At 48.1% G+C, this 27,485-nt stretch overlaps 8 protein-coding genes across 8 annotated transcripts; 4 read left to right on the forward strand and 4 right to left on the reverse strand.

The window, feature by feature from the left end:
- Positions 1 to 477: 477 nt before the first annotated feature.
- Positions 478 to 2,223, forward strand: TRV_02405 (uncharacterized protein; the record flags this gene model as incomplete). The annotated part of the gene is made up of 1 exon (XM_003023405.1): positions 478 to 2,223. A coding segment is annotated over one exon (1,746 nt), but the record flags the coding sequence as incomplete, so codon positions are not given.
- Positions 2,224 to 2,693: 470 nt separating this feature from the next.
- Positions 2,694 to 2,801, reverse strand: TRV_02406 (uncharacterized protein; the record flags this gene model as incomplete). The annotated part of the gene is made up of 1 exon (XM_003023406.1): positions 2,694 to 2,801. One exon carries the CDS (start codon positions 2,799 to 2,801, stop codon positions 2,694 to 2,696), a length of 108 nt encoding a protein of 35 aa, XP_003023452.1.
- Positions 2,802 to 2,868: 67 nt separating this feature from the next.
- On the forward strand, positions 2,869 to 4,440 carry TRV_02407 (uncharacterized protein; the record flags this gene model as incomplete). The annotated part of the gene is made up of 5 exons (XM_003023407.1): positions 2,869 to 3,156; positions 3,259 to 3,454; positions 3,512 to 3,778; positions 3,841 to 4,253; positions 4,321 to 4,440. 5 exons carry the CDS (start codon positions 2,869 to 2,871, stop codon positions 4,438 to 4,440), a joined length of 1,284 nt encoding a protein of 427 aa, XP_003023453.1.
- A 13,115-nt stretch (positions 4,441 to 17,555) lies between these two features.
- On the forward strand, positions 17,556 to 18,446 carry TRV_02408 (uncharacterized protein; the record flags this gene model as incomplete). Its single annotated transcript, XM_003023408.1, has 1 exon — positions 17,556 to 18,446. The coding sequence occupies one exon, from the start codon at positions 17,556 to 17,558 to the stop codon at positions 18,444 to 18,446; it is 891 nt and encodes a 296-aa protein (XP_003023454.1).
- Positions 18,447 to 20,327: 1,881 nt separating this feature from the next.
- On the forward strand, positions 20,328 to 21,074 carry TRV_02409 (glutathione S-transferase Ure2-like, putative; the record flags this gene model as incomplete). Its single annotated transcript, XM_003023409.1, has 1 exon — positions 20,328 to 21,074. The coding sequence occupies one exon, from the start codon at positions 20,328 to 20,330 to the stop codon at positions 21,072 to 21,074; it is 747 nt and encodes a 248-aa protein (XP_003023455.1).
- Positions 21,075 to 21,607: 533 nt separating this feature from the next.
- TRV_02410 (uncharacterized protein) lies at positions 21,608 to 22,833 on the reverse strand (the record flags this gene model as incomplete). Its single annotated transcript, XM_003023410.1, has 4 exons — positions 21,608 to 21,851; positions 21,923 to 21,985; positions 22,066 to 22,297; positions 22,494 to 22,833. The coding sequence occupies 4 exons, from the start codon at positions 22,831 to 22,833 to the stop codon at positions 21,608 to 21,610; spliced, it is 879 nt and encodes a 292-aa protein (XP_003023456.1).
- A 333-nt stretch (positions 22,834 to 23,166) lies between these two features.
- TRV_02411 (uncharacterized protein) lies at positions 23,167 to 24,439 on the reverse strand (the record flags this gene model as incomplete). The annotated part of the gene is made up of 2 exons (XM_003023411.1): positions 23,167 to 23,654; positions 23,722 to 24,439. The coding sequence occupies 2 exons, from the start codon at positions 24,437 to 24,439 to the stop codon at positions 23,167 to 23,169; spliced, it is 1,206 nt and encodes a 401-aa protein (XP_003023457.1).
- Positions 24,440 to 25,181: 742 nt separating this feature from the next.
- TRV_02412 (uncharacterized protein) lies at positions 25,182 to 27,192 on the reverse strand (the record flags this gene model as incomplete). Its single annotated transcript, XM_003023412.1, has 4 exons — positions 25,182 to 25,405; positions 25,432 to 26,838; positions 26,951 to 27,027; positions 27,098 to 27,192. Coding segments are annotated over 4 exons (1,803 nt in total), but the record flags the coding sequence as incomplete, so codon positions are not given.
- Between the last annotated feature and the right edge of the window lie 293 nt (positions 27,193 to 27,485).

Raw genomic sequence — 27,485 nt, forward strand, 5'->3', positions numbered from 1 at the left:
GGTTAAGTTACGAACTACGGATTGAAGACGTGAGGTTGAGGCTGTCAAGTGTTGAACGCCTCCGAATGCGCCAAGTGTCCAGGATGGCTTTGATGCTGTGCAACCCGTCGTTGCTTTTTGCGCCAGATATATTTAGGGTCGAAGATCATGGCCGGCCTCGCTGCTGGGCGTGAAGATAGCGAATATAACTAAGTAATACAGACAGCCGGGACAGCGTTGGCTGGCGTTGAGTTTATCTGTGCATGGCGGCAGGACGACGGAGACGGAGATTCATCCGATAGTTAACTCTGCGAGAAGACTCTGGCCTGTTACGCATGTGCGACGTTCCATACGGAGTAGAAGCAGAAGAGAAGACGTCTTCGATCCTCCGATGGGCGTTTTTAAACTGCGTCCTGAGGCTGACCAGGCTGCTGTACTATTCGCGCACTATCGTAAATCCTGCGTCACTGCGCCAGAATTGTCTGCAACGGTGATCAGCCGCTTCTCTTTTGCTCGTCACAGACCGCATCTTCTGCCCAAGAGAGCCTAATAGATGAAGAACGCAGACAAGAAGAGAGGAGACGAGAAACAAGAAGAACAAGCAGAGTGTTGTCTGACGTCCATTGGCCTCTGACTGGCATGTCTGGCTCCCGCGACTCCTGCGACAGCGACGCCTTCATCCTCGACGACTTCGACTACCTCGGTGACGGCGACGGCGACGGCGACGGCGAGCGCGCGCGCGGCGACGGCTACCAACGAACCAACCGGTCACGATACGGCTACAGCTACAGCTACAGCTACCTGCTGGATGGCTCGACGGCCTGGTCGTCTCGAATATTGCGGCTGCTGCCCCCGCGATGGCGCCGGAAGTTTGCCGCCAGGCGACACAGCAAGCCGGCCTCGAGGCTGTCACCGTCAGGCACATATAGGAGGACCCTGCGATGGCTGGTGACGGCCAGCCTCTGTCTGACGGCTGCGGTGGCACTTCTCTGGCCCTCCTACACCCACCGGCCGGCACACTACAACGAGCTGAAGCGTCTTGCAGTCGGCAGTGAGACCCCCGGGCGAGGGAACCCGCGCAACGAAAAGGTCTTCATCACCGCCAACATATATGACCCGGACGGCAGCCTGGCACAGAGCCAATGGAGCAGGAGTATCCTGCAGCTGATAGACCTCCTGGGCCCGGAGAATTCGTATCTCAGCATCTATGAGAACGAAATGAACGAACAGGCACGGGGTGCGTTGCAGAGGATGGCAGACGAGACTCCGTGTAACCACTCCATGGTCACGGAGGAGCATCTCGACACGGCTGGGCTGCTACACATCACCCTGCCTGACGGGTCCAGGAGACTGAAGCGCATCTCCTTCCTGGCTGAAGTACGCAATCGTGCTCTGCGGCCAATCAATCAGGCTGGCATGCCGAGGTTTGACAAGATCCTCTACGTGAACGACGTCTTCTTCGATCCCGTCGATGCCCTCCAGCTGCTCCTTTCGACAAATCTGGCCGAGGACGGTGGTGCCACCCGCTACCGGGCTGCCTGTGCAGTCGACTTTATCAACCCGTTCAAATTCTACGATACTTTTGCCTCACGGGATCTGGAAGGATACTCTATGGGATTGCCGTTCTTCCCCTGGTTCACCACTGCGGGAAACGGGCAGAGCAGACGAGACGTACTCAGCCAAAGCGATGCTGTCCGTGTTCGCAGCTGCTGGGGAGGCATGGTTGCATTTGATGCAAAATATTTCCAGAACCAGCACCAGCACCAGCACCAGCACCAGCAACATAACACAACTCGATTCCGTGCTGAACCAGACCTCCTCTGGGAAGCATCCGAGTGTTGTCTTGTACACGCTGATATCCAGGACCCGCCCTCCGCTGGCGGAGAGCCCTCTGCTGATACAGGGATATACGTGAATCCCTATATCCGCGTTGCCTACTCCCCCTTTACCCTCTCCTGGCTAGGCGTTACCCGGCGGTTCGAGCGGCTCTTCTCACTGCCGCACGACATCATCAACCGCCTGGTAGGTATGCCATGGCACAACCCTCGCCGGACCGAGAAACCAGGCGATCTCATCGAGGAGCGCGCCTGGGTAGAAAATGAAAGGGGGGAAGGCTCCTATCAGACCGTCACCCGCGCTGCCGGCACTGGAGGCTTCTGCGGTAACCGAGCACTCCAGGTCATGAAGCCGCATCCCCAACCGGGCGAGAAGACGTGGGAACTCATATCCCCTGACATGTTTTGATATTCCATCCTTGATGAACTGGTCTCTTCTTTTTTCCCCTTGTTTTTGTATTGTATTTCTACATATCAGCCCGGAGTTGGAGGTTGGTCAAAAATATCCATTTCAACTTCTTTTTTCTTATAATAATAATATGATTATGATACCATAAATGGCATGTCTATCTCTCTCCCTCTCTCTTTATTCATATTTCTCTTGTAAATATGAAGCTTCTAGCCATATATCCCCTTACATCCACTGCCCCTTGTATGGATATCAGGCCTGCCATATCCCCTCCACCTTTCCTTCACTGCTGCAGGCTCTTCCAACGGCACTTCCCGTTGAATCTGCATTCACTACCGCTGCCTCAGATAGAACTTTCTTGCAGGCTATAAAAGCCTTCTCCCTTGCGGTCTCTGATGGCCTTCTTCCCGTCCTCTTCTCCTGCCTGGCCCCCTTATCCGCCGCCTAACCTGCAACAACTTCCTAAGTGCTTAGTCGTACCCTTTTGGTCCTATATCTTTTCCATCCTCTTGTCCTTTTCTTCCTCTTCCTCCTCTTCTCTTCTTCTTCTCAATCTTCTCCATCATCTTCTTTGGCATCTTGACTTCTATCTTTCGTCAGTGACCTGATATCTCTGCATCTCGAGACAACCTGGACACATCCACCATGGCGGGCGGTGACTCTAAAGACTCCCACATTGTCAGAGCCAACAAGAGAATTCAGGAATACCATGATGAAGGTGAGAGAATCAATGAGGCTGTGAAGGTGGGCAGAGTCATCTTTGATACCTTCAACCAGATCAGTGAGAGAAGTGGTGGCCTAGAGAAGAGCATCTGGGCCTCTGACAACCATATCTGCCCCTTGGACCAGCCTGTCCTCCAGCAAGGCAAAACCAAGCCAAAGCCACCAAAGGGCCAGGACACCCAGAGCAGCAAAGAGAAGAAGCCACAGCAGGCGAGTTATTACTATCCCATCTGCCTCTACTCCTGCTTCTATTTCTACTCTTCCCTGCTTTGCTTCTCCCTCTCTAGATGAGCCTGGCTGACCTACTTCTAGCAGACCCCCCTGAAGCAAAAGAGCAACAAACAGGAACCGAAGACCACTGCCAGCAAGCCGGAGATGGAGAACACTAAGCCTGCTATCAATTTTGATGACACCGAGGCCTTCATGGGGGCCCTCGAGAAGATTCGTCGCGGTGGCAGCGTCTTGAAGGCTGGCCAGGGTCGCGTCACCAAGCCTACTCCCATCGAAGGTAAGCAGTTGTCTGCCTATCCTATATTACACCATAGCTAACGTGTTTCCTCTGCAGCAGAAGACAAGGAGAACTACAATCCTGGCCCCTCTCCCGTTAAGGAACCTGCTGTTGAAGAGGCCAAATACCCGCCAGCTGAGGAGAGTGGCATCGTTACTCCGGAAGAAGTTCCTGAAGAAACTCCCGGAAAGGCCTCTGATGTTGCCATTGAAGAGTCCATTGCAAGTGACTCCGTTCAAGCTTCTACTTCTGGAGAAGACGAGGATCGTGAGAATTTGGTCACTTTCAAGACCTGGGGCACTCCAGCTCCGCGTGCTGCTAGCAGTAAGTCTATATCAACGCGTCTCTCAACATTTACATCCATCCACTAACATGTTTGTACATAGACGCTGCACCACGTCGTATCATCTTGACTAATATTCCAGTCTGCCTCCGTAGCCAGTCTCGCATCCTTGCTCTCATCCACGGAGGCAAGATCGAGTCTGTCTCTGTTCACCCAGCGAGCCAGTCTGCCGAAGTCCGCTTCTGCTCTGCGACTGACTGCAAGACCTTCTATGACAAGCACCCAAATGGTATTGACTTCGACTATAACGGCAGCCGTGGCACTGTTTTCGTGGACATCGGCAAGGAGGTCGACATTATTAGCTCTCGTCTTGTCGAATGCTTGGACATCGGTGCAACTCGCATCGTTCGTGCAGTCAGGGCTCCTCTCAATGTCAGCATTGCTCAGCTGGTTGAGATGATTGATACCAGAAAGTGGCACTTTGAGAAGATCATCGATTCCTATGAAGCATCAACCGTAAGTTTCAAAGCCCCTCTAAATAGAAAATTTGGTAGTCACGATATTAACTCAATTACTGTATCAGAAAATCCGCACTGTCGTGTTCAGATTCTGCTCCATTGATGCTGCTGTACGCTTCCGTTCATGCCTCATTCGCATGGATGACTGGGACCAGGCCAATATTCAGTTCGGGCCTGACCCGTAAGTTGAACACTCAGCCTCCCTATATCAAGACTAGTAGTCTAACATGTCCTGTTCTCCTCATTAGTTGCGAACTTGCTACCGGCACTCACTGGGACTAGAGGCATGCATCCCAATCTGCCTCATCATCCGCACCTTCGTGCTCTTTTGCTTTTGCCAGGATCTGCTTCAATGAAACTTTTTTCTACCAGGACTCAGTGACTACAAATGACTACGCACAGGGACAGGGGGCTTCTTTCTGGGATCCTTTTCTTTTCTTTTCTTTTTTTTTTTCCTTTGGTTTTTGCTATCAGAATGTCAGACCATGGCCTCTGGGCTCAAATATGTAGCTAGTCAAACCCCAAGGCATAGTAACATCTGATCAAATCGACATCGAAAGTATTTCCCTCATTGTTCCGGATGGCAAGCAATTCTCTGCTCGTCTCAACCATCACATATAACTCACTCACATAATGCTTTAATTGGTGCAGCTGTAGGTAAGGGGAAAAGAGGTCCCTCTCCCAGTAGTATCTTCCCCGTTTATAATTCGACATATGAAGGCACAGCAATCGGACTATGCATTGTTATATTGGTATATATTGTCCCATCCCTGGCCATGCGATTCCAATTTCATTATAGGCTGGTATTCTGGTCTTTTCAAGTGCAATCTCTTTGATCATTGGCTTCCTAGTCGGCGTTCGCTGGTGCCCTGGTTAGGTGCTTCAGGGATTGCAGAGCTGAATCCGCGTCCCCCAGGCCGAGTATGCCGGGATGGTGTATGGTAAATTGCATATGAGAGGAAGAGAAGAGGGAGGAAAAAGAAAAGGAGATAAACCTGCATGGGAACGCCCTTTGGTATACTGAACCTGATTGATTGATTGATTGCAGGGCTCCAGATGCAGGCAGAAGGGGTCAGATGTATGTAAAACTATACTACCGCTGGCCGAGGTCAACCCCATACCAGTCAAAATCCAACAAGTCCAGGAGCCAAAGTGTTATCTTGCCTCCCGCGTTTATTTCTAGACCGACACTTGCCCGTCAAAAGCGTTCTGTAGGCATATGTTAATATGATTTACTTCACCAACTGCCTATAAGAGATGAAGGTCCCGTATTCCTCGGTTTCAACTACATATATTGGCCAGCCCTCGGCTTGTCTCCCCATTCACCTTCTAACTACCGCTCTTTTTTCCCCCATGCAAGTGTAATATATGGATATGCACGGTTGACTCACCTGTTCACGGTCTTGTAAACCCAAGCTCAGAAGTCAGCCGTCAGGAAAGGTCAACAGGTTTCGTTGCAGAGGCCGCGCAAAAGCGGATTAAGGAACAGCCCTGAAAAGGACGTTGATTGACAGGCCAAATCATTCAGGCGCCATAACTAGATGAAAAAGAAAAGAGTCAGGAAGGCAGAAATATTCCGTCTGTATCAAAGCAGTTACCTAATTTAGCGCCGGGCAATGCATCATTGTCACGGACGCCGCCGGCATGACGGGTCCTCTGAGACAGTTAAGATATCGAGCAGCAGAAACGGCAACTGAGGAACTGGAACGGAGCAAGGGATGGAAATGTACCAACGAACAAGGTGAAGAGACAGTATGTTGGCTTTTTCTCATTTGTGGAAACTCCGCGCTGCGTCTGGGTTATGGATAGGGGGGACTGTGTGGCAATGTGCGTGCGGAGCTATGCAGCTGTATCTTAACCTTTATACAGGTAACTCCTGGAGATTGACTCAATTCGGCCAGCTGAAATGGTGATGCATGGCCCTTTTTCGGTGCGTACCAACAGGGCAGCTGGGCAGGGACATGGCCGTGCCGATGTATATGTTGACTTATGAACATCAACACCGCATCTATATCAGGGCACTGTAGCACTGCACCCTCCACATCCGCCATATCAATACGTGGCATAGCTTCTGTCCAGAAAAGGGGTGTGGCAGTGGATGATAGACATGATTCTGTTAAGCGGCGTAGCAAAAGTCTAAAACAATGGCATGAAGAATCAATGGTCAATCAACTCCATGCAAAAAAAAAAAGAAAAGAAAGAAAGACAAAAAAAAAAAAAAGACTGATGCATCGAGACGCGGAGAGAGGGAGACAGAGCAGCCAAACGGCACCGCATGTTTCACGCTCCCATGTCCTGCGAAGAATGCCATGGGGCTGAGATTAGCTTGCATGGGTGACGCCGGGGATTGGGCCGCAATAATGGCAAGCGCTTGGATTCATGTAGGAGTGTGTGCGTATAAATGCCTGTGGACAATGCTTCCCAAGGCAAGGCTGGCGCGTGGAGCGTGGCTGTAGTTATGTATTTTGATTGTAAATTTAAAGAGAATAAAACGAGGCTTATTTCCAGCCGGCCGCTTTCTTTCCTTCTTTCGCATGATATTCCAGTTGAACTGTGTCGGGTCTTGAGTTCATTAAACGCGGTGCAACATGTAACCTGTTAGTAAATGCATGTGGAAAAGCGCCACGGACTGGTTTCTTTTCTGTTATCCTGTTGTAGACTGGTATAGATTGTCAAGTTATTTCGGAGCTACCGGCAATCTGCTGGTAACAATCTGTTTCCCCCATGTCGTAAGTGGTACGCCGCAGCTTCAATACCGCAATATGCACTCCCCAGGTCTGTCCGGCTCTGCCTATCAGATGGAGCTCTTCAAGCCAACGAGAAGGGAGCCTTGAAGGGGCGAAAGGAAGAATGCGGGGCCTAGAAGTGCAACAACGCTTTCCTCAGCCATTTGGGCAGGCTTCTAGTTGGAGGACACCGACCCACAGGCCTCACGAAACAGCCAGAAGACAGGATGCTGAAGGGAAGTGTAGGGTAGTCTTGCGGTGGGCATAAGCCCCATGGGGGGCCCTTTCTCCTGAGCACCAAGGAAATCTCGCGGAAAGGCAAGAAGAGCCTCCTCCCCTGGAAATGTGGTAGTATTGTATGCGCCTGAGGTAGTAATCTGCATTGGCTGGCAGGGATAAAGGGTAGGGATACTTAGTTAACCAATCCAAATCTAAATGACATCCGTTTCCACACCGAAGTACCGTATCCAATACCTGATGCCCTGGACAAAAGCGTTGCATCTGGAGAAGTTCAATTCGAGGAAGAAGCTCCAGGCTTGACATTCCCTTGGCCAACATGATGGTTATCCAAGTATAAATCTAACGTGACATTCAGTAAGTACCCCTCGATTATAAAGGGGAAGAGGGGGGTAAGGGAGATTGACAGAGAGTACTGGGTAAAATATGAAATCCAACCACAGGGGAGAGCAGTCGACAGATACGAGCATCGAGCTGTTTAAACCCTGAAATAGAGTTCAAAAGAGTCACCGAGGCATGCAAGAACGTAGCGATGGTGTTCAAAAACTGTTGACCGTGGTACGTTGAATGCAGCGCGTATAGCAGGGAATCAGCCCACAGGTGACAAGGTGAAGCGAGCGAAAGACACAAGCCAGAAGGTCATAACGAGGGATCAAAACATGCGGAACAATTCCTTGGGATCAGCGATTGCAGTCCTTTGCAGTGTAATGCAGTTTTGGGACCTTCATTGGTTCAGCGCAGGGGTTGAATAACAGGGGGGGCATCCGCAGGCATGTGAGAAACGCATAGATTTCCATAACTTGTAGCAGACTGATATAACCTAAGCGGTTATGTGGACCTATTGCAGGAAACTCCCTAGCATTCAAGCTGGCTGGAACGGCCCTAGAGTTACTCTACCTAGTACTGACTCTTGAGGGCGAATAATCTTCACAGCTTGCAGGCAACTGTGTCGACCCGCATACGTAGGTTGATCAGCTGGCACACCCATAGGCTCATGCACGGAAAATTAAGAAATTAAAAAAAAAAAAAAAAAAAAAGGAAGAAGAAGAGCAGAGCCTTCCGTGTTCTGAACTTTGGCAGTTGTATTTTTAAGAAATACCTGCCGTGAAGCCTGTACGAATGGCCTAACATGCTATACGGGGCTTGTTTTTGTGATGCAGCTTGGCTTTTGAGGCTGTTAAAAATCAGTAATCATGTATTAGCCAACCTCATTCTAGAACGGGATGGGCGGTTTCTGGTGTGACTTTGTATGCAACCACTCAGTCTGTGCATTGGAGAACAGGCGCGGCAGGAAGGAAAGCGGGCTTGGGCCTTCATCCTGAGCCGCTGATCCAGACTTTGATCACCAACTGGCCCGATAATTTCCAGTGAATTTTCTCGTTCGAAGAAAAAATCAAGAGGGGAAGGTGAAGAATCGGAGAGGTCCCATTGCATGGAGGAGGTTAATAATAGTCAAGCCGTTACGCGGCCATCATGGCCAGGCCGTCTGCAGGGATTCAGAGAGGAGAGGAAACCTGGTCAGAAATGGGGGAGAAGAGGCGTTCGAAATAAGAAAAAAAAAAAAAAAAATAAAAATAAAAATAAAGATAAAAAATGAAAAATAAGCAGCGGCAAAGAAAGACGGAGAGAATGCGAATTAAGTATGGTTGACTGATTGAACGGCCTTCCACAGCTCCTCGCTAAAGGCAGGGTAGACCTGTTATGGCTTTGAGCGGTTGTTGCCTGGATGAACCTGGCTAACCCTCTGTCTCTTTCTCTTTGCTTCATTTATATTCTTTTCCCCCTTTTCGGTTCGGCCGATGGCCGACTTCTAGAGTCTTCCGTTCTACTCTTTCGCACGCCCTTCGCGAACAGAGTCGACATAGATTTATCTCAAACATATTTGCCTCAAGGATAGTTTCGTTTCCCAGGCAAGTGTAAATGCTCAGTCGTAATTATGTAAGCCTAGTTAAGCCATCCTTGACGTATGTAGGAAATAACGATACGCTTTATCAACCGCTCGATAAGGCATAATTCTTGCGGCGCAGCAGTATGTCCAGGTATAAAAGTACTTCCAAGGAGGAAAGAACAAGGTTGTTGATTTGTTTGAGCGTCTAGGTGACATTGACTGCGTTGGCTTTTTCTGACTGGCCCGCCTGCAAATTCATGCGTAATGAATGATAGGACGGCATGTTTCCCGAGTTTCTGCAACGAAGAGCAGTCTGGTAGTCAGCACAGACAGTGGAGGGTACGAAGAAGGAAATATATCGAGGAGTTCCATCAAAACCCAATTAGCGCTCAACTTTGAATTTCTGGTCGTGGATAAATAAGGACGGGCCTGATAAGGTATCCGCCGATGGACCCACAGTTGGACAAGCGATGTGGAGGCGTATATCCACAATCACTCCGCCCTGTGGTCAATTCACGTCTTTCTGAAGAGACATGAAAAGGCAAAAAAAGAAAGAAAGAAAGCAAAAAGAAAACGAAGGAAGAAATCACTCTGATACAAATCCCGTACGTAAAGGAGGCAGAACTCCTCGGAAGGACCGTAGATTTCTCCAGTTTTCCACATCTTGGCTCAATTGGTAGCTGCATAAATAGGTGCAACGTCCATGTCTGCCTCGAACCCCGGGTTAATAGAGGCATCCAAAACGAGAAAAGAAAGTCCAGGAGCGGCAGCGACGATAGGCGAACAGCCGCCGAGATTGATGATTGATGCCCAAAAGGCACTGCATCAGACCAATCAGTCCGCTCCAAGTGCTCTAAGATCGATATCACATGACCTTCATGCACTGCGAGATATGATGTTTGTTGTTTTTTGCGAAGACGTTGCTGGCAGGCTTGGACAAGGGAGATGCTTCATGGCCATGGCCAATGGTAGATCAAGCTTAAATGTTTGCTCTCCCTCCTTCAGCGGGATTGGGGATCCAGGACCGGGATGCTCGATGCTGCGAAGTCACAGCTGGGCAACAAACCCGCCGGTGTGACAAGACAACACGGTCCCCTGTCCATGATGGCTAGTCTTTATATTTTTTTATGTCAGACTTATGACAACGATCGGGAACCTCGCATCGGTAAATCGTGGCTCGCTGGACGCCGAGTTAGCATAAACTTACGTGCAATTCATGATGCTGGACCGACCCAGCAGGATGGACGTTGAGGTTGAAGTTGACCTTGACGTTGTTTTTTCCTTTTCTTTGCTTTTCCCGCTTTTGAGGCTAGGATGAATGCGGATAATAGAGTGAGACGCTTCGTAACGGTATTACGGCCGTATCGTACCACCGCCGTGTTTGTACTGTACCTGTATGATGCATATTAGTAATCAGTACCATTATCTGCCCAAGCGAGGACTGAGGCTCTTTTTCTTCTCCTCGAGGCAACTTCGTCGTCAACTAGTTAACTGACAGCACTCCATCTCTGCTTGCCAGCAACAGGCTGACGATGACCCGGAAACTCGCTGGCGGGCGGCATGGAACACCGATCCTGGGGAGGGAGAAATATTCGCAAAGATTGGAACCAAGGACGAGGGTTGTCTGCACATTCCTTGCCAGCAACTCGTACGATGCACCTGGTACTCAAACAGCCATCGGCGGGCAGGAGGAATTTCTTCACGGAATATTTTTACAAGTACATCATCGTACGAGACCACCTCTATACGAGAGACAGGAAAAAGAAAGCAAGGAAAGCAAGAAAAAGAAATTGAAGTGGGAGGATGCGCCATTTCTTCAGGGCTAATCGCGCGGTTGACCCTGCGTATTTTCCACGATACACATCCGTACATAAAGAGTACCAACACCGCGAGCGCCAGGGATGAGGCCTCTGACACACACGCACCCCTCTGCTCCAGTTAAGCGTCTTGCAGTAGTCTCCTTTCTCTTGCATATTTGCATCCTCTCTGACTGGCTGGCAGGTCCCAGGGCAACGGTTCAGGCTGGTCAAGCTCCATCAGGGGCCATGCATCCAATCAGGGGCCTTTTTCTGACTTCATTCAATGTTGGTTTTTTCGCCTGCCTCCTCTCCCCGAGATTTCTCGCCTACTCCTTCGCCTGCTTCTCCTCTCTTTTCTGCCCTCTCTCTTTTCTTTCCTTTTTCTTTCTCCTCGCTCGCTTCTTCATTTCGTCAGGGCGGGTAAGATTCTTCATCTCCTGCGTCGATACGAGAGAGAAGTTCTTCAGTTCGCAGATTATCTCGGAATCCACTTCTTCATCACATCTTCGGAAGATGCAGAACCATAGTCGCGTATATATACTACCTATTTAGGTATATGTATGCCGAAGACAACATTCTCCATTTGGCATGTTTCCTCCGTTTTGACGGAGAAGGTTCATCGCATCGAGACATCATTAACAGCAGTGCTAAGGACCAGCTTGCTTGTTTCGCCCTTTACAATCCAATTCCCCGTTCGGGGTTCGGGGTTAGGGTGGTCCCCAGTACGGAGTACCCACCTCTCCATTTGAACGACCGCTGCTCCCCCTGCTCGCGATTTTCTTACCTTTCTTCCCCCACCTAGCTAACATTGCAATAATAATACTTATGTCAGAAAGACAAGACTGGCTTATTTTTAAGTACTTTCTGTAAGTATACTCCGGGTCTTATTCCCTCTCCCGGCCCCTCTCTTTTCTTCCCCCTGGCCCTGTGTTGGGCAGACGGGTGGTGTGGGCTTTTTTCAGAAGCTCGGTTCATCAGATCGTTTTCTCCATAGGTGACCCTCTTTCGTAAGTTTCTCTTCTCTCTCACCCTCTCCACATCCTCAACTAGTTAACTACTTCGCACATTTCTCAGCAATTTTTTTTCTGGTTTGGATCATCCAAAGGAAGCGTCCGTATTTGACTAAATCCTCTTTTGCTTCTGCATTTATCCGGTTGCCGAATATAGCAGATTGTTAGTTCGTTTCTTTGTTGAGGAAAGTCAAAGCAATAATAATAATAATAATAATAATTAGATTATTCGGTCAATCAAAAACGCGTCACTACAAGATAACACATGATACTCTACCCGTCGACGCCTCTTTCTCAGGCTTTGCCTCAGGTGCCTTAGACGTAAATATTCTATACAGAGTGCTGCATATATACAGAGTACTAGTTTTCCTAATAACTAAACTGCCACTTTTTTTTCTTTTTCTACGAAGTACTTTTTACTTTTCATCGGATAGAATTTCTTGTGTTCTTCAGGGGAAACAGAGCTCTCTGTCTTCTCACCCCTTTTTCCCTAACATCCGGTCTTTCCGACCCTTTTGTTTCCTTTTTCCGCCTTTCTTTATACTTCGCAAGACCTCGCGAGGAAGCTCGATTTAATGAAGTTAGCTTGTGGTTGTATGGGGATTACTATGATGTAAACCCGATATCATTATCAACCCAGCCCAGCCCTCTATTTAGGCTTCCCCTCTCAAAGGCATCGAATACAACCCTAACACCGGCTCTGTGGTTTGAGTATATGTATCGGCGAGACATTTTCGCAGTGACTTTTCCCCCATTATTCCCATCCCCATTCTACCGTCTCTTGCGTGGCCTGACGGCCCTCCTCGGCACTTCAAGGAGGAGCAGGGTCAAGACATATGAAGGGTCATACGCCGTTGATCGGGTCTCTTCGGGCTTGTTTTGCTGACTGGCTGACTGACTGACTGACCTTTGCCCTCTTCTCTTCCATTCGAAAGAAATCCACCTCCTTGTCTCTTGATGTCTCGCCTTCGGACATTCTTGATAATTTATATCCCCATCAACCAAAAACATATGATCGACGTGTTATTATTCAAGGTTAGCTTCCAGCTGCTTCAGCACATGCACCCGAACTACCGGCAGAACAGGCATGAGATGTCAGATGCCAGATGCCATCCCATATTCTCTCCCCTCGCTCGGATCCCTCTCTCCAAGGAATCCTATATTGCTTCATGATCATACGCCCCTCTCTTCTACCCAAAAGGGCATATCTTGCATGAAGGTTTTTTTCATTTTCATTTCTGCCCGTGAAGTCTCGTACTTTTTTTTGTAATTATATGGAGTATTTGGCCTTCGTCATGTACACGGTGCGTATGAAGGACACCGCTGGTCTTCTATTTGCTGAGGCCTCCCATGTTCCGTGCATGCCAGCCCCACAGATCAAGATCTGGATACTTACTCCACAGATTGCATGAGAGCTGATGACGCCGAAGAGAAAGGAGGGGGACATATGAAAGAAGAAAAGAAAGGAAAGGGGTAAAAAAGAATTCAAGTAAGCCCCAGAGATACCGAGCTGTCAACCTAACTTGAATAATAATACGCAAGGACCGACCAGTTCACTATTACTGTCGAAATAGTTAAAGTTATGGAGTCGCTGGATATCTATTTTATTATTACGAAAGCCTGAGCGCGTATGAACCACTCCATATCGTAACCAAACATGTCCAGGTCGACGGGTATTGTTGTAGATATACCCCATCTAACGCTCGTGATGCTAGCGATAGAAGGGTCCATCAACGTAATCCACGCGCGTTATACGTACATGAATGAAAAGAATAAAGGCGGACATGAGCGATTTAAAACGGAGTCATTGTTTCGACGTGGCATATGAAGAATCGGTTCAATCATTCCTGGTAATAAGGCACAAGGCGGAAAATGGCCCAATTTATGTATATTGCGTAAGTATAAAGCGCCAAAGAGCAGGAATTATGGAGACAGTTGTCTGTCTGTATACGGAGTTCTCCGACTGTAGGCTCTGCAGTTTTGGCCCCCAACCGGCAGTCACAGCTGTTTATCATCATACTTAGATGACGTCCTCAGAAAGCATAAACGCACTCCTGCCTTGCTCCAGGCACCAACCAGGGAGTTCTGCAACCAGCCTCGTCAGCCACCACCTGTGAACGGGACGTCCCGTTATATCAGCAGCCCATTGATCCATTTCATGCACACTCTCGATATCACGCCGGGATGGGCCAACCTGCTCGCGTTGCACAAGTCACGCCCAGGTACAACCACAAGCAGCCTGCCAAAATAGTAGAAGGTGGGGAGAGAGACGGCAGTACGACTCGGTTAGACAACCCGCAGCAATGGGAGACCAGCAAGCAGCCCATGTCAACCTTCGTTTCATCTGGCATGGGGGGGTGGAAGAGAGACCAAATACTTTGAAATGGATGGATGGAGGGATAAGAGATGATATACCGCCACTTGCTTGCCAGGGCCAATTCACAATGCCATCAAATGATATCATTCTCCGCAGTCAAGAACACCGCAACCTGCGTAAAGGCGCAAGAGACCTGTGGCCATGGCAGTACGCCGTCAAGAGCCACCTCCAATGAGGGAGCTAACCTGGGGAAAATAGTCGGATGACTGAAATTCTTTCATCAGAGCAAAGGGTCGCCTATCCCAATAGGCTACTCTACTCTCGAAGGAGGTCTCGCTTGGAGGTCTCCGAGATCGTTTTGTGTTTTCGTTTTTTTTTGGTTCTGTTCACATCGCCGGCAAAGAAAATAAAATAACCCGAATGGCGAAGAATCCAACAGTTGCGCCTTTCTAGGCGTTCTGGTTTGTCCATAAATGCGAGATATCCCTGGCTAGGTCGATGGTCCGTCAAAAAAAAAAAAAGAAGCAGGTGTACTCCGTATAGGGTATGCATAATAATAAGTATATCCAGCTCTGTTATGCTCGGCAGCCTGCTAATTTTCGAGTCGCCGCTGCTTAACCTGATGTTAGCTTCCAGCAGCCAGGAGAAGCAGATCAACACGGGCTTCCATAGAGCCTCAAGATATCAAAGCCTCCCGGTCATGAAGTACTTCGTTCACGCAAGGCCCGCTTCATCAACGGACGGTCGAAACTCGAAGTCACGACAAAGCTCGGCGTTTGAAATTTACGTATCGTGTTTCGTAAGTCTGCGGTATATTACAGTACGTGAAAGTTACCGCGTGTATCGAAAATAACACCCGAAATATCAAAAGTCAAAAAAGGAAAAAGAAAAAAACATCGCGATTTTTTATTTTATTTTTTTCCTTTCACTATTATATTTTCACTTGATCGATGGACGAACCTGCGCCGCGGCTTTCAACCAACCACAATCGTTGATCGAGAGCAAAAAAGGTTGCCAGTGGATCGCTGTCAAGGGTTGAGCAGCAGAGACTTGCAGGTTCATCATGTTTCTCACGTTTGCATTTTTTGCAGCCTGCGAAGGGGGGGGGTGGTTGGCCGCGCTCGACATGCAGGACAGAGAGGAAACGAAAAGAAAAAGCGGTTACGAAGCGTGTGATATTCTTCAATATCCTCGCGCCGGGCCCTTCTTCTGGCCATCGACTACGGAGTACTCCTTCGGATATACGGAGTTGGTTCTGGATGTATTTCAGTTCTTTATAGACGGTACAAACCCTCTCTCTTCTTGGGAGGGCCCCCTTCTATGAACACTTTCAGTTTGCTCCTCCACCTTGCTTACTCTCTGCCTAGTAACGAGCTTCATGACCGGGACCTTGGTTGCTCTGTGGATGCACAGATATATGCCACGATCCTGTAATAATAATACTCAACTGCGTCTATGCATGCATGCATGCATGGTCCAACCCCATCCATCCATATATACGGAGTAGTGACAAGGCTGCTGCTTCTGGATCTCTGGGCTCTCCGCAGTTGCTGGTGACTTCGACTGCCATGATATTCTGCTTGTCTTCTCAAGCGTGATTTTTTTTTTCTCCTTTTTTTTTCTGCATCCCTCTTGCTCGGTTCGCTAACTCGGTTCCCTTGTCAACCCAGTAGTCGTCCCGCTGTCCCCATTATTACCCACCTTATCCTCCTCTGGTACCTTCGTCTGCAACCCTGGTCTCCAGCCTAGATTCCAACTGGCGAGTTTCTACACTGGACGGCTGAATTGTGTAGTACTTATACGCTGGAGGTTGGTTCTTGTCGACGACTCGTTGGCAAGTATTCTTGTTATCGTGCTTTTTACGTACTTCCTGCATCGACTCACCGTCTTAGGAGTACGCTCTCTCCACGTTTATTGCCGCGCCCTTTTTTCCTTGCCTGCTTTTCTTCCTTTCTTTTTTTCCCTTTTTGTTTTTAACCTTTACGCTGTCTTTGTATTATTCTCTCTAATTCATCTCCTTTTTTTTTTTTTTTTTCCATTCCAGCATTCGTGCCCCCTAGGCGCCAGGCATCGCCGCTGCCTCTGTCCCATGGTTACCTTGATATTCCCAGGAGACCGGTACCGCCTACTCACAATCCAGTCCAAACCCCAAGCAGAAGGCCAGGAGGCAGCAGAAGCAGAAGAGTAACAAATGCAAAGAAACAATACCGGAGCAGGTCTTGTCCCACTTTTTTCAGTCTGTCGCTAGTTAAGAAGTTATCATTACGGGCATCCCGTTTCGGTACCCTTGGCCCACGGATCGACTATACACATATAAGTATATGGCCCTTCTCTCCTGGCCACTCCTGACCCTCGCTCAACTTCGTTATACCCCCCAGAAAACTCTTTTTCTACTCACTGTTATACTTCAAACATCGAGATATACTTTCCATACGCTGCACTTGAGGTGCAAGTGACTACACAACCAAACTGGCGGGATCAGAGACTGCATACATAAGGACACAGGGCCACTTTTACACAAAAAGAGAGCGAGAAAGAAAAAGGTTATATATCGGGAGACCACCTCGGAATCCATCTACAACAAAGAACACACCCTTTGAACAAGGAGACCCTGAAGATAAAAGTGAAAACTGAGCAGAGAGGAAAAGGGAAAAAGTGGAGGCAGTCTTACAACGTCTTCCTCTTCTTCACCCACCAACCCTCCTATCCCCTTGGTTCAGCTGTTGCTGTTACATCACGAATTATCGGTGGAGTGGGAAATACACAAAGATACGCCGCTCCACGTTTGAGGGACATCTTTCCCACTTCTCTCAACCGTCAGAAGATCTTCTTTGAGCAACCGACGCTTCCTCTCTTCAGATTCTTTTTCTACCACCCGCTCTACGCCTTGCATTCGAACAACCACGGGTGTGGCTCATCAACGTGGCTGTGGTCGCCGTTTCTACCAACCAACAAGAAAGGGAGAGCGCTCCCCCTTTTGGAGGGTTGTATTTCGCAAAAAGTCCCGGAAACCCACGTTTCGGCTGCGCAACCGGCCCCTCGGGCGCCCATAGCAAAATTGATTAGGCATACCCTGTTAAGGCCTGTGTCCAATATTGGCCCTTGCAAATTTGCATAAGTTCCCCTGACGGGACTCCTCCCTCCCGATCTTCATTGCCTCTGTTCTCCCTTCAAATCCGTTATATTCCCCCCTCAACACTCGCCTATCCCACTTTTAACCCCCCCCCCCCCTCGATACTACATAAGTGCCAAAAAAATCTCCTGTGTCCGCTCCAAAATTTGCCCTAACAGAGGAAGAGTGAACACTGGCACCCCTTTTCAAGATGGCATCGACGAGATACGGTTTACCGTCTCCAAAGTCACCAACAGAATCATCAAAGAGGATCGCTATTAACACTCTGCTTAACCCAGAGAGTGTGTCAGCATGCGACTCACGCTGTTTGTATCCTACACGCAAACCACAACCACCATATGTCGACTATCCAGATCGCCGTGAGAGGTACTCTAGTGGGTCATCAACAACCATTAGCAGTGCTTGCTCAACACCAGTAAATACCTCCTTCCAAGGCTACAATCAGACGCATTTTCGCCCTCTCCAATACCTAAACACAGGTTATGGCTCCTATGATGGACGGCCGGAACCTACATCTGCAGCCTCCGACAGCTATAATTTTACTCACCACCACCATCATCACCATAGCACAATAAACGGTAATGCCAACGCCACGGGCAAGGCACCGGTGTCACCCACTTCCTCACCAACGCCTTATCGAAGAGAACGCTTCCCATCTGTCTCTAGCGGAACGTCATCTGCACCGGTTCCAGAGCGCCGCCGACCACCTCGACCGAAGTATGACGAGGAAGAGATGTACTTTATATGGTACCATCGAGTTGATTTAGGCCAGGAATGGAAGCAGGTCCGTGAATGCTTCAACGCTCAGTTTCCAAACCGTCAAAGAACTGGCTTCCAGGGAATACAGTGCAAGTATTACCGCTTTATCAAGGAAAAGAACTGCCCCACACTACGCGAACAGCGGAGAAAAAGGAGCGCTGCTGCTGCTTCCGCTGCGGCTGGAGGTGAGACCGGCAGCGACTCTGAAGGAAGAGCGAAGGGCCATAACTATGGCGGATCCAATTGCCATTTCAACGAGGATGGGCCAGCCTATGGAGTGATTCGCTGGACGGGCACTCGATTCCCTTGGATGAAGCAGTAGAACCATCCCGCTCTGGCTGCACCTACCGGGACCTTTCCATAGCCTCAGTTCTTTCTTCTTTTCCTCCCTGATATCTTAGTTCGTTGGTGACTGGGTCCAATATAACGATGCTACGCGTGAAATGACTTAATGTTCTAATGATAACTTTTCTTTCTTGGTAAGCCAAGGGAACAGATTATACGACATGCTTCCAGTCGTTCTCTCGCAAAGCACTCCTTAGCCTTCCTTTACCCCTTACATATATACCCATTTTATTATATCTGGAGACTGCTACTGCGTCATAAAAGCCACAAAAGTTGCACAGATACTGGCAGTAAATAGATGCCCCAGGCAAGGGCATAGAACACCTGACTACATACTCATACTCGTTCATTTCTATATATATTTGTTCAATTATTCATTTCTACTTTCTCACGTTCATCTAAATAACATCAACACTTCAGGCTGATCCCTTCACTTGAGCCCTTCCTGTATGATTATCCACAGATTCGTACTTGGCTATTGGTCATCGGGCTTGTTTGTTGGTGCTGCAGTGGTTAGGCATGGCGCCTATAATCCTTCTTCGCAGTATGACAGAGCAGGTTGGCGGTTACATTATACGGGGTATCTATCCATGAGCTTCCATATTTCTTGCCTTTCTACATGTATCACTCTATTGGCCTATTTTTATCTATTGTTGTACCCCTAATGCCACAACATGGCCCTGGGAATGGATTGGGGGAGAAGTGGCAGCAATGTAATCACTAATTGGTCTTTACTCATTTATCGACTGTAAAAACAGTCAAGAACGGTAGCGAGGGAAAAAGGTGTTGATGTGGTGAAACGGGAGTTCATGCAGGAGAATAACAATACGTTTGACTTGCATCTTCCATCTACAGGCCATCTATAGATGTATATATCCAATAATGGGGCCAAAAGCACCTCCAAGCCGACTTTCCAGTCTCCACTCACCTAGTTAACTACTTAGTCCTCTTTTTTATGCCTTCAGTCGCTATTTTTAGTTATTAGTTATCGTATGCAGCTATCCTATTCTTGCGAGCGCGTACAGTCCATGCGGCTAAGGGGGAAGAAGCAAAGTGTGACTTCAGCTTGCTTAACCACATGCATGAGACCTCATTAACTGCACCACGCATAAATATTCCTCTAGCATGGCATAATTAGAATGCCCCAGTGTCTATACGTGGTGACGACTAGTTAAAAAGACCTCTACCTGGCTATCCTCTGGCTCCGCTGACAGCTAAAGTATCCCTCCACCACCCCTCCCACCTCTGCAAATAGCTCTTGTCAAAATAACATCCCTTTGCTCAGAACAGTTGCCATGCCACTGAACATATAACTAGGTGACTGGCCAAAGGAATTTCCTTGAAATATTTGCTATTACAGTGTTATTTACTCCATCGTTTTTACCGAGTTAGTTAAGCCGATGACTATGTGAGATGCAAACACTGGCCGCTTTTATGCGTCAGGAGCAGCTATATTACAGATCAAGGCATTTCATTATCAACATTTAACGGTCAGTCGGTCCCGATATCGTCATCTCTGTGTCGAAAGAGAATGAATACGTGGACTTGCTGATAAATCCTGGATCGAAGCCACGGACGAAAAGCCGGACGTCCGCATACCCACGGCGGACGACTTCAGCAGGCCCTCATAGTCCGCCGCAATACCTCTATTAACGGACGAAACCTGTGAATAGGGGCATCTTCCAGTGGCTATCCTTCCGCAGGCTTCAGAAGAACAATCCTCCAGGCTGCTAGTTGCGGAGATGGAAGAGGAGCCAGGCCTAAGGATGGGGTTATATAAAGTGGCATCAGTCCCAGCAACAGAACGGGAGTCTTATCCTGCGAAATCAGCCAAAGCACCAAATCCTAACCCGCAATCATGTCTACCCTCAAGCCATTGAAACTATATGGGGGAATTTTTCCTGCCAACCCCCTCAAAGTTGCTCTTGTTCTTGAAGAGCTTGGCCTGCCCTATGAGACTGAGGATGTCCCCATGGCAGAAAGAAAAAAGCCACCATTTACCAATATCAATCCAAACGGCCGTACCCCAGCCCTTTACGACCCAAACACCGACCTGAATATCTGGGAATCTGGGGCAATCGTCAGCTACCTCGTCGACAAGTACGATAAAGACCACAAAATCAGCTTTCCACACGATACCAACGAATACTACAGTGCAAACCAATGGCTTCACTTCCAGATGTCTGGCCAGGGACCATACTATGGCCAATACTTCTGGTTCATCAATTACCACCCAGAGAAGGTTCCCAGTGCCATCGATCGATACTACAACGAAATCAACCGCGTAGTTGGCGTCCTGGAGAAATGGCTTGCTGGTAGCGAAGATGGAGGTGATGGAAAGGGGCCGAGGAATTATATCATGGGTGACAAATGCACCTACACGGATCTAGTGCTCTTCCCATGGCAGATATTCCTCCCAAGGATTGTGTGGAAGGGAAAACTTAACCCAGAGACGGAATTCCCGAATGTGATGGCCTGGGTGAAAAGGATAGGGGCCCGGCCTTCTCTTGAACGGATATTAACAGAAGTCAACGCCATAGCCGAGCCGTTCCTCAAGGCAGCGGAGGAGAAGATGGCAAAGGCAACGGAGGAGGAGAAGCAGTAACTGATATGTAACTAGCCAGGAGACCTCACCGATGAAATTACAGCCGACATAGCTTTAGCTGGTTACCCCATGTGCTGCCATCAACTAATGTAGCCCGTAGATCCTGCGTGTCGGCTGATTAGCCAATTAGTTAAACTAGTTACCTAAGTTAACTACCATGTTAAATGCGGAGCGTGGCGGAGCGGAAAAGCTTGGCATATTCCCGAGGCTGCACTTAATTTTAGCGATACAAAAGACATCACAGAATATTTCCCAGGATACCAGTATATGTTTACCAGTCATGACACTGGAGTTAAGATGGCAAGTATCTGGAATGAAATTATAGCTGGGATTTGCGTGGTGAGAAAAACGAAAGAAGAGCGAAGGGATATGAAGACGGTAGATCTATTATAAGGGTTGGACTAGATTTTGATCAGACATTCACTGCCAACATTGCTTTCCTCCTTTCCACCTCAAAGAATAATGCTATAACCAAACACCATGTATCCAATCATGAAGATCCATCTACACCGATCCAACGGCGGACATCTGCTTTAGGTAGTTTCCGCAAAACACAACGGCTTTCCTGCAGCGTCTTGTGCCATTTTCTCAAGTTCCTCGTCACTAGGATTCTTGATGAACTTGCGATCATGCGGGACCATTGGGTCAAGACCATACAGGCTCGTATTGATTTCGGGGCCCGCAATACCCCACACAAGGAAATCTCTCTCGGGCGTAAATATTTTTGGGGGGCAGTCATCGTCAAGATGGCGTGCATCTTCAAGATCGATTATGTAACTGTGCAAAGGAAACTGTTATTAACAAGGTGCCCAATATGACTTCAGGAATGGTAGGCTCGTTATACGTACCATTTTTTACTCTCGCGGTCCCACATCAGATTGCGACGATGGGGGTCATAGTGAATGTATCTTCTGGAATAAAATTCCCTTATGAGAGAAAAGGGCACAATTAGAATTTTCGAAGAAAAAGGCAACGGGTTGGGGTTACCTACCGTATTGTTTTGGCAAAAGCCAGTCTAACTTGGTCTCTTTCAAACATAGGCAACTCGTTAAAGTTTTGAAGGTTTCGCCCGGGCAACCTCTCCATGACAATGAATACCATAAATCCACCAGGAAGAGGGTCATTTTTTCGCGTCTGCTCATAAAACCCATGATCTAGAAGCTTTGGGGTGCAAGTGCTTCCAGCTTCCGTCAGCTCTTTTAGATTAAAGACCTCCATACCTGCTTGAAAGCTACAATCTTGGGGCTTGGTGGGTGTAGGAACATTGTAGTCATTGGGAATTCTAAGTAAGCTTCGTAAGAATCATCACGTTATAGAAGGTTACGGGCAGATTAGGGGCTGATGCCTACTGTATTCGTATCTTCGCTATACCCTGTACCCCCGGAGTAGGACCTTTTACCTGAGTCGTAACGCAAACACCAGCTGCCTCTGTAATGTAGGCATCATATACCGGATCATTCAAGTCCCAGACCTCGCGCTCAGAGAAAATAGGACCAAGTTTCCATTCAGCAGTACTGGTAGAGATATGAGTATAGTTCGGCACCTCAAAGGATGATCTATTGCAATACAGCTCGCGTAGATCCCCTTCCAGCTCGTTAACATTCATGGTATCCAACGACAGCAAACGCGAAGAGGAGAAAAACTTGATTACTCTCCTTGCCTCGATAGTTATTGAGCTGTCTTGAGAAAGGGAGAGGAGGACCTTCAGCAGATATTTATAGTTAACCAAAGCGTGTCCAATGTCGTCGCTTAGTAACATGCCGGCGCGTAACTAAGTTTAACTAACTATTTTGTTAACGAACAAGTTAGTTACTTCAACCAATCAGATAACTAGCCTCACCCTCAACTAACGCCCTTCATCCATTACACAGCGAATTAGCCTGGAACAGGGAAGGGCAACAATCTCGTATTTATTGTGATATGATAGCTAGTTACGGGTTAGGACGAAGGGTGTGGAAAATCGGAGTAGTTAATATTTCAGCATCAGCTAGTTAAGGAAAATGAGATAACCAGCTAACTAACTACATAGAAAAGAGCCATACGCCTAAGGTTTATCCATTGACTGAATGAATTGATCTTCTGGTCCAGGTGGTCACTTTCTTTTAGAGCCAGAAGATCCTGGCTTTTTCCTCCCAGCCTCTGGGTCGTCCATAAAATGAGCCCGACGCCGGGGTTCTTCTCCAAGGCTCAATCCTCTTGCGAAATCACTAGCAAGGTCTTCGCCGGCGCCAGAACGCGCGGAAGTCTGAGTTACCATTTTACCCTTCGTGACAGCAGCAAACTTATCTCTCACATTCTTCATTGACTCGCCCTTTTCCCTCTTAAGAATGTTTGTCTCCGACAACTTTTTCGCGTACCACGCGTTCTCTCCATGAGAAGATCCCACAAGGAAGAGCAGGCCCTGACGAACGGAGATTTTGGATCCCGCCATAGGTGAATGTTTGTATAGAATGGGGTTAGAGCAGTAAATTGTTTCTTTCCCGTCTTTATTCACTTCTCTCTTAAGGAAGAAGGTATGTTGGTAGTTGGTTAAAAACCCAAACTTGAGTTCAAGTTCAATCATGTAGTTTCCGATTTGACCTATTGCTCTGCCATCAGTAACGGTATTAAAAGCGGAAGAAGACAATAAATATGAGTGATAGCCTACCTAGGGTTTGGCTTGCCAAAAATTTGGGTTCCGCTGGATCATCTATGATCTCTTCCCACACAGCCATGAAATTGTGGTTCCATGGTGTTTTTGCCTCCCCGACGGCTCGTGGCGTACCATTTGCCTCTACCATCAAGGCATAGTCAGGGACTAAGGATTTTCTGGTTCGAACACCTAAGACATCGTCACTCAGGTTTGGCGCGTCCGCTCTGCCTTTGCCTTTATTTGCGAGTATCTCCGGCTTTTCTGTGGGGTAATCAACCTCTGCTGCTGGAACGAAATCAACCCTGTTTCTCGAGGTGGCTTTCCAGTCTCCAAACACCATTTCAAGTCCTAGGATCTTGCTGACAGCGGACATAGGCTGGAGAGCGTGCTGGACGAATCGTCCGCTGATGGAAAGCTCCTCACCACAGACGTAGTGATCCCTTGCGTCTATATGAAACTCACTAACTCCGGCGTCAGGAGGGCCGTAGGCAATAATCTCCTGATGTCGGTCCCAACGAACGCTCGAAAAATGACCCAGAACCTCGTCCTCAAAGCTGTTCCATTGTTTAATTTCACCAGTGAACCAGATGTTGTGCAACGAGCTGCTCTTGACGTGGCGTTCACCTTTGCTCTCGAACCCCGTCAGAGGCTGAAGAGATACATCCTTTGCGTTCAGCAGTTTTAGCCCAGATCCATGCTGGCTTGATGGCAGCGGTGTAGAGGTCTTATGCATGGTCGAGTCTCAATAGCGATAGGGTTCCAAGATGGATACTGCTGAAATCTAAAACCGGAATGGGTAGGAAGATAGTTGTTCAATGGTTTGTAGAGTGAAGGAAAGTTGAAGGCCAGAGAGGAATGAGACGTGGTCTTTTATACTAGAGCCCGTGGCAGAAATTGGTACAAGTGAACACCTAGTCACTACTAGCCCACCGCATAGTGAAGATGGGAAGAATCCAAGGAGGCATCTAGCCGCCAGGGAGACCGCATGATGTTTCTTATTACGCAAAAGGTATCAAAAATTCCACTTCTTATTGGTAATAGCTGCCTGCTACTATCAATAGTTAACAGCAAGGGCCATGCATGGTTAGCGGGCTGTGAAAAGACTTCGGCATCTTCTGAGCCAACGGCTCGTATCCACCCCATGAAGTTGACAAACAACAAGAGAACTCAGTAACTAGGCGCCAGGGGTATGCATAAGTAAGAGGGGCCCAAAAATAATATCAGACGGTCTCAACCACCGCATGAGGTTTACGGGCGGTAACAGAAACGTTTGATGCCAAGAGTCACATAAACCAACATGTTGGCAAGGCACCACCACATCACCAGTCAGCAATGCAGCTCTGTCTCGGGCTGAGCGACCGGCATTTCATGACAAGGTAGCTGTATTCTAAGGTAGTCATCAATAGGACCTCATTGATTCATTCATTCAGTCATGAAAAAGCAGTCAGGAAGAGAGAACAAGACCGCTGCCAGCTTCAAGGGTCCGAGTCACTATCACTAAGCATATTGCAGGGGTAGGTACGATAGCTGTATGTATCGTAATCTAGAGTGTCATACTCCTCATCGTCAGATGCATTTACACGGAAACGCCGATAAATCGCGTTTTTATCACAGTATTCATCGTCAAAGTCAAGATCCTCATCTGGATACTCGTTCGCAGGATTGTCCTCAGCTACATTAAAGAAATAAGCAAGAAGCTCTAAAGTGATATGAGCGAAAACTCACCATTCGAATCTTCATCCTCTGTATCCCAGTCCTTCTCGTCGTCATCTTCCGCGATAGCATCCCAGAAGTGCGAGTCACCTTGTGTGATGACCACGACGCCCACATCTTTCGGAAATTCGCATCCTTCAATCCATTTTCCGTCTTGAAAATAGGAAACACCTGGGTCGGCAACAACATCATGCACAGGTCGCCTGATAAACTCGTCGAAAACATAGCCAGAATCAGAGTCCTCATCTTGCGCAGACGTTATCTGATTCTCTGGGGTATCAGAGATATGGCGACAGTCAAGTTGACTATTAGTACCAATATCCTTATTGTTTAGGTCCATGCTGTTTTTAATTGCTCCATCTGTCTTGCTGGTAGCTGATATGGAGGCTTCACCTTGCTCATTACTTTGGTGTCCAGTACGAGGTGTTTTGGGCAATCGTGGTTTATACTTCAAAGGCCGTTTTTGCGGGGTCGCACGAGGTGTAGTCGCTTTTGTGAATGAGCGAGCCTCTTCGGGCGGCTCAGCACTATTTGTCATTTCCAACGCAATGCGTGCCAATTCGTTGGCAAGATTATCAGAGTCAAGGTCCCATGTACTAGGGTCTTCAAGTACTGATTCTCCCTTCCTGGTCTCTTTGTCCAGCCGATGGGACCGGGATAATTTGGACGAATCTTCACGGTCTCCGGAAAGCATATGACGCTTTTCTATAGTGGCATTAGATATCTCAGTCTCACCAGGGCCCCCTTGGACATCCGCGCGCCTTCCCTTAGCCGAGATCGATGACTTGTCAAGGGCCGTTTTGTTCGAAACTGCAATATTCTCCACAACAACAGGCCGATAGCTGGAACTTCTCCTCAATCTCTTCTTTTGAACACCTCCATGAATTCGGTGAAGTACGTCCAAGGTATCGGCTGGGTCCTCAGTATTGCTTGGTGCTTCGAGGTGGAAACGACGGACAGATGAGCCGCTTGGTTGTGCGGTTGCCGGCCTTTTGACGGCAGAAACGACTTTAGGTACGCTAGACAAGGTTGACAACGATGGAGAGTCGCTTCTAGCCGACTCGATATCGGTGCTATCATGCTCATCTCTATCTGTAGTGATGAGCTGTTTCTGCTTTGATTTAGCCTCATCGCTACGCATAGACGGCGTTGTGATAACGGGAATTCCCGAGCTGTTCACTGCAGTACTGGAGGCCCTAGTAGTGTGATGGCTGACGGTTACAGCACGATTGCCCTGGGCCCGCCCCTTGGCTTGAGACTCAGGCGCCGGGCCGCCCTTAGGGCTATCTTGGCTATTTTCATTGTCAATATGCAGAACAACGCGTTGAAAAACGTAGTCTGTGAACCGCCTCTTAGGCTGGTGGATATCAGATTGGATGTCTGTATAGATGTAGAGCAGCGCAAGGCATGGTGGTAAAGCTATTAGTCCAGGGTATCTTGGCTCAGAGCGAAAGAAATAAAATCACACTGGATGGTATAATAGAGTAATGTAGTTACCCAGACGCAGAATGTGGCGATGAGAGTGACTTACACAATGTCTCTACCGGTTCATCTTCTCTTCGTCGCTTGATGCGGATGCGTTCAGGTGGGAGAGACATTGGGTCCCAGCTGAAAATAAGAGCCTCTCAAAGGAGATTTCAAGTCTCAGCCAGCTAAATCTCGATGTGAATTAGCAAACAACACGATGGCCTTGCTGTTTGGTGCTTGTCTGGTGAACTTGTCTTTTGTTTCTTTTTTTTCTGTCTCTCTGACGTTGAGAAAAACGTTGGCCACCTGGGCAGAGCGGAAGTCACGTGGAAACTTAACTAACTAACTCGCTCGCTCGCTCAAACCTCGAGGTGTAGTTACGGTAGGTAAACATGCTTTGCGGCTACAGTGACAAGTGATTCAATAGGCTTCCTGGCCGGTTAGCCAGAATTGTTGGAACTATTACTATGTATCTATCCAATACCCACTGGATTATCTCCTGCTCACACTGTTCTCAAAAGGACCGAGGTAGTTTTGGCTATTATCAGGGGTATTACTTGTATTGGGGTATTCAATCAATTAGGGGGCATCGCAAACAG

Source organism: Trichophyton verrucosum, assembly GCF_000151505.1.
Source record: "Trichophyton verrucosum HKI 0517 chromosome Unknown contig00213_1.f1.exp, whole genome shotgun sequence".
NCBI lineage: Eukaryota > Fungi > Ascomycota > Eurotiomycetes > Onygenales > Arthrodermataceae > Trichophyton > Trichophyton verrucosum.